At 46.7% G+C, this 4,060-nt stretch overlaps 1 protein-coding gene across 2 annotated transcripts; it reads right to left on the reverse strand.

Moving 5' to 3' along the window:
* Window positions 1-881: 881 nt before the first annotated feature.
* Window positions 882-3,795, reverse strand: Atp5mc3 (ATP synthase membrane subunit c locus 3). Of its 2 annotated transcripts, none has more exons than XM_021151525.2 (5): window positions 3,688-3,795; window positions 3,392-3,497; window positions 2,304-2,381; window positions 1,618-1,811; window positions 882-1,142 (listed from the first exon to the last, which is right to left on the reverse strand). In XM_021151525.2, exons 2-5 carry the CDS (start codon window positions 3,428-3,430, stop codon window positions 1,028-1,030), a joined length of 426 nt encoding a protein of 141 aa, XP_021007184.1. In that variant the 5' UTR covers window positions 3,431-3,497; window positions 3,688-3,795; the 3' UTR covers window positions 882-1,027. The 2 variants fall into 2 exon arrangements, with proteins under 2 accessions (XP_021007184.1, XP_021007191.1); XM_021151532.2 differs by having other exon boundaries at window positions 3,678-3,774.
* Between the last annotated feature and the right edge of the window lie 265 nt (window positions 3,796-4,060).

A 4,060-nucleotide genomic window follows, 5' to 3' on the forward strand; every position in this document is an offset into this window, starting at 1 on the left:
TCCTGAGTGCTGGGATCAAAGGTGTACGCAACATGCCCGGCTCAGCTCCAAGTTTTGAATGGCCTTCTGTGATCACATGATAAAACTCATTTATCTGCTAATTTGTGCATTTGTGTGCCAGCCTACCTTTCACCTGTAGCTCACACTGTTTCCTGGCAATGTTTCTTGTGCCAGTGCTCTTCTGCTTTCAAGTCTTCAGTTGAGCCAATCACTAGATGGTCCTCTTGCTACTCAAGGTTTAGCGTAAGGTGGAGACAAGCAGTGTTCTCAAGTGATCTCTTCCCTGGAAAATGACTCCCAGCCCTTCCAAACATCTATGCTTACTCATAACAGTAGGAAATTCACCTACTGGTTTTTTTTTTTTTTTTCTTGGTTTTTCAAGACAGGGTTTCTCTGTGTAGCCATGGCTGTCCTGGAACTCACTGTAGACCAGGCTGGCCTCAAACTCAGAAATCTGCCTGCCTCTGCTTCCCAAGTGCTGGGATTAAAGGCGTGCGCCACCACCATCTGGCTTATGGTAACCATTTAATGAGTGTACAATTAGATGGTTTTGTGCATTTATTACCTTGTTCCAGCACCAATCATCCAAAATGAAACTCCACAACCAACAGTCAGTCACCCACAGTTCCATGTTCCTAGAGTTCCTAATAACTTATAATTGGCCTAGTCTCTACAAACTTACCTATTTCATACAAACAAAATCACACACTATGGGTCTTTTGCTTGGTCTACTTCACTAAGTGTTTTTCAATGTTTCACATACAGCACTTTTTCAAAACCAGGGTAACTGCTGTACTTTCCTCTGACTTGGACAACCACCTACCTCAACAGATCATCTTTATGATGATCCACACTTATACAAGTACAAATCACAGCAAGAATTAAAGTTTTCATCTTTAATGAAATGACTGTGGAAATAACATATATTTCCATGACACCAGTACTACAGTCTTCGGAGTCACAGCAAGATACACAGAATTACATCCGTAATTACTATGAATGCCAACATTTCAGGCAGTAATTTCTGTTACATGGCAAACAAGATCAAGAACGCAACCATCAAACAAAAGAGACCCATAGCTTCAGACAAGGCGAATCCCAGGATAGCGTATGAGAACAGCTGCTGCTTCAGTGAAGGGTTTCTAAAAGAGACACAGCACAGATGACTGTTACTCTGAAGCAATGTTAATGTCAGCACATTGGGTAAATGGTAGGGTCAGATGTCTAGTATGGGGATCTTTGCAAGTCTTATGGGGGTGCTATCTCCTATACCACTGTGCTTTTGTCTCTCAGTATTTTACCCACTCCTAGACATGTGGCATAAAGTTAGGGAGCTATCTTCGTATGCAAATATAAATACTTAGTTTACACCCATTTTGAGGGGTCCTGACACTTGTGATCCTCTTGACTCTCCTGACTGGTTGGAGTTATAGGCATGTTCCCTAGTCCCCGGCTCTATCCTCATTTATTTAAGTGACCAGTGCACACACAGCTCAGAATATAATACAAGACACAGCAGACACTTCATTCAAAGGGGCTACTATTATTTCATCATTTCCCTCTTTCCACTTATACTTTCCCACTGAGTCTTCACCTTACTCTGACAGACATGATTACCTGGCATAACCAATGATAAGACTGCCAAAGACTGTTCCAATACCAGCACCAGAACCAGCAACTCCTACTGTGGCAGCACCTGCACCAATGAATTTGGCAGCAGTATCAATGTCTCTGCTGATTACACTGGTCTGAAACTCCCTTCGGATCAGCTGACACACACCATTCTGGGCCCCATTAAAAACTGTAGAGCCCTGGGAAGAGGAAATAAGGCAAAGGTCAATTCAGTAATCACACAGATTTTAACTACTATAGTGCCAAAACCACTAACTTCTTTATACTATAGCTTGGTATGAATAAATAATTGTATGGCTCAAGGAAAAAGAAAACCAAGAGCTTGATATAATTCTTATCTCGTATAAGATAGTTAACAATACCTATACCTCTTAGGATTGTTAAAAGTATAAAATAGAATAGTGAATATGCTTTTCAACAAAGCGGGCCTTTTTGGATAATCGTGGCTATTTTAATCTTAAGCACAGATAACTCAAAACTATAAATACAGCCTAAAATATTTATTTGCTAATTCAGGAGGTTGTGCTGGCCAAAAGTTCCTCTCAGTGGCTCACCTTCTACATATTATTTAATAAAACTGGAAAGAAATCACCCATTAATACACCCCTTCATGATAACAACACTGTAAGACTTATTGACAGTGTTTCCTAATTTCTGTTATTAATACTTACCTCTCCAGTCCTAGTCTCTGGTCGAGATAACACTGATGCAGAAATTGGTCTATATGCAATTCTGGATCCAGCTCGGATCTGTTAATGGAAGGAAAAGAAAGAATTTCAAGTATTAAAGAGTACATATTAGTCTGCAGTGACCTCTTGTGCAACTTTAAATTCTAAAGGAGAAAGCAGAAGAGAAAGAACAGAGATTTATTATCTCTGCAATTAGCATGGCTTTTGGTCATCGTGCATACACAAAGCCAACCTAAAATTTTATGCTAATGAACCATGGACCATTCTAGCTAATCTATTTGTAAACAAAAATCCTAAGACCAATTAGTTACCAAGTGACTGAGTGTTGTGGAAGTTTCAGTAACTGTAGTGCTGTAAATTCAAGTAAGTTATGTGGGCTCCTAAGAGTGTCGCTATGATTTGATCACTTACAACAGTCCAGCAGCTAACGAAGCTCCTACAATTTCCAAAGGATTCCTAAATACCCACTAATTCTAAATTTACTATAGAGTTAAGCATTTTGATGTCAGCTTAACCTCCGGTGCAATACTCTCACTATAAGGACATCTGGCTGTCTGGCTTCTCTGCCCTTGAGTGTCCACGGACACTAAGGTCACAGAAAATCCCTCCAGAACCAGGACCCGATTCTCTAGGACAAATCTTTTAGATTCAGACTTCACTTAAAGCTTCCAAAAAAGCAAGCTTCGGGGATCCCCAACACCTTTCTCCGCCCACACAAGGAAGCAAAGTCCCTCCCTCTGCAGCGGCGAGTTTGACCTACAGACGCGCATGGGAAACGCTGGGCAGGCAACTAGGCCTCAGCGGCCCCTTCCTGACTTCTCAGCACCCCGACCTTCGCGTCGACCCCAACTCCATAGGGACCGGGCGGTGGGGGAGGGGCGCGCTCCACGAGCAAGGAGGCTGTGACCTACGCCCAGAAGGCCTGTCAGCTAGGCCTCGGGGGGGACACATGGCCGGGAACTATCTGAGGGCCCCAGGGTTGGGAGGGAGGGAGGAGAGGACATCGGGGCAAGGGTGAAGGAGAGCCGGTCCCTCGGCGTGAACGCTGGGCCGAGGCCCGGGTTACGCACCAGAGCGGGGGTGCGGGCGAGCTTGGCGCAGGCGAACATCTTTCTTCCTGGCGGCGCGGCGTGGATCTAGGTGACAGGCGACGTGGGTTCCTCTCCCGCTTCCTCTCTGCGGAGCAAAAAGAGGCTTAAGGTCAAGTGTCCCCCTAGGGGCCTGTCCTTGCCACCCTGGCCCCGAGGGGCCCCGCGCAGGCGGTCGGCGTGGCCGCGTGCCCAGGAGGCGCAAGCCCGGTGGACAGGGCCGGGAGACCCGCTCCGCCCCGGCTCGGGCCCCGCGCCCTCCGTTTACCTCCGCTTACCTCCCGAGGCGGCGGCGGCAGCAGCGGCGGCAGAGGTCGAAGCAGTGGGGCTGGGCGCGCAAGCGCGGTGCGGCTCTTATCCGCGCCGCAGCACCCGGATGGAGAAGGCGGGGGAAGACGCTCAAGGTCACTTTGTAACAACTTTATTGGTAACCCGCAGAGGAGGACAATGACAGGCCCCCTCCGTGTCCGGCTGGCGGCCAGTGAAGTGAAAAGGAGCACACGGAAGACGACTCTTGGCTTTGTTAGTGTCACTAACGGTGCAGATAATTTTTAGTTGTTGTTGCTATAGCAGACTGAGCCTCGCTCCTTGCACGTGCCAGGCAGGGGTTCTCCCAGGGAGCTACAAGCCGACCCTGTTTTGGCTTTTATT

This window comes from Mus caroli, chromosome 2 (assembly GCF_900094665.2).
Source record: "Mus caroli chromosome 2, CAROLI_EIJ_v1.1, whole genome shotgun sequence".
In the NCBI taxonomy this organism is placed as follows: domain Eukaryota; kingdom Metazoa; phylum Chordata; class Mammalia; order Rodentia; family Muridae; genus Mus; species Mus caroli.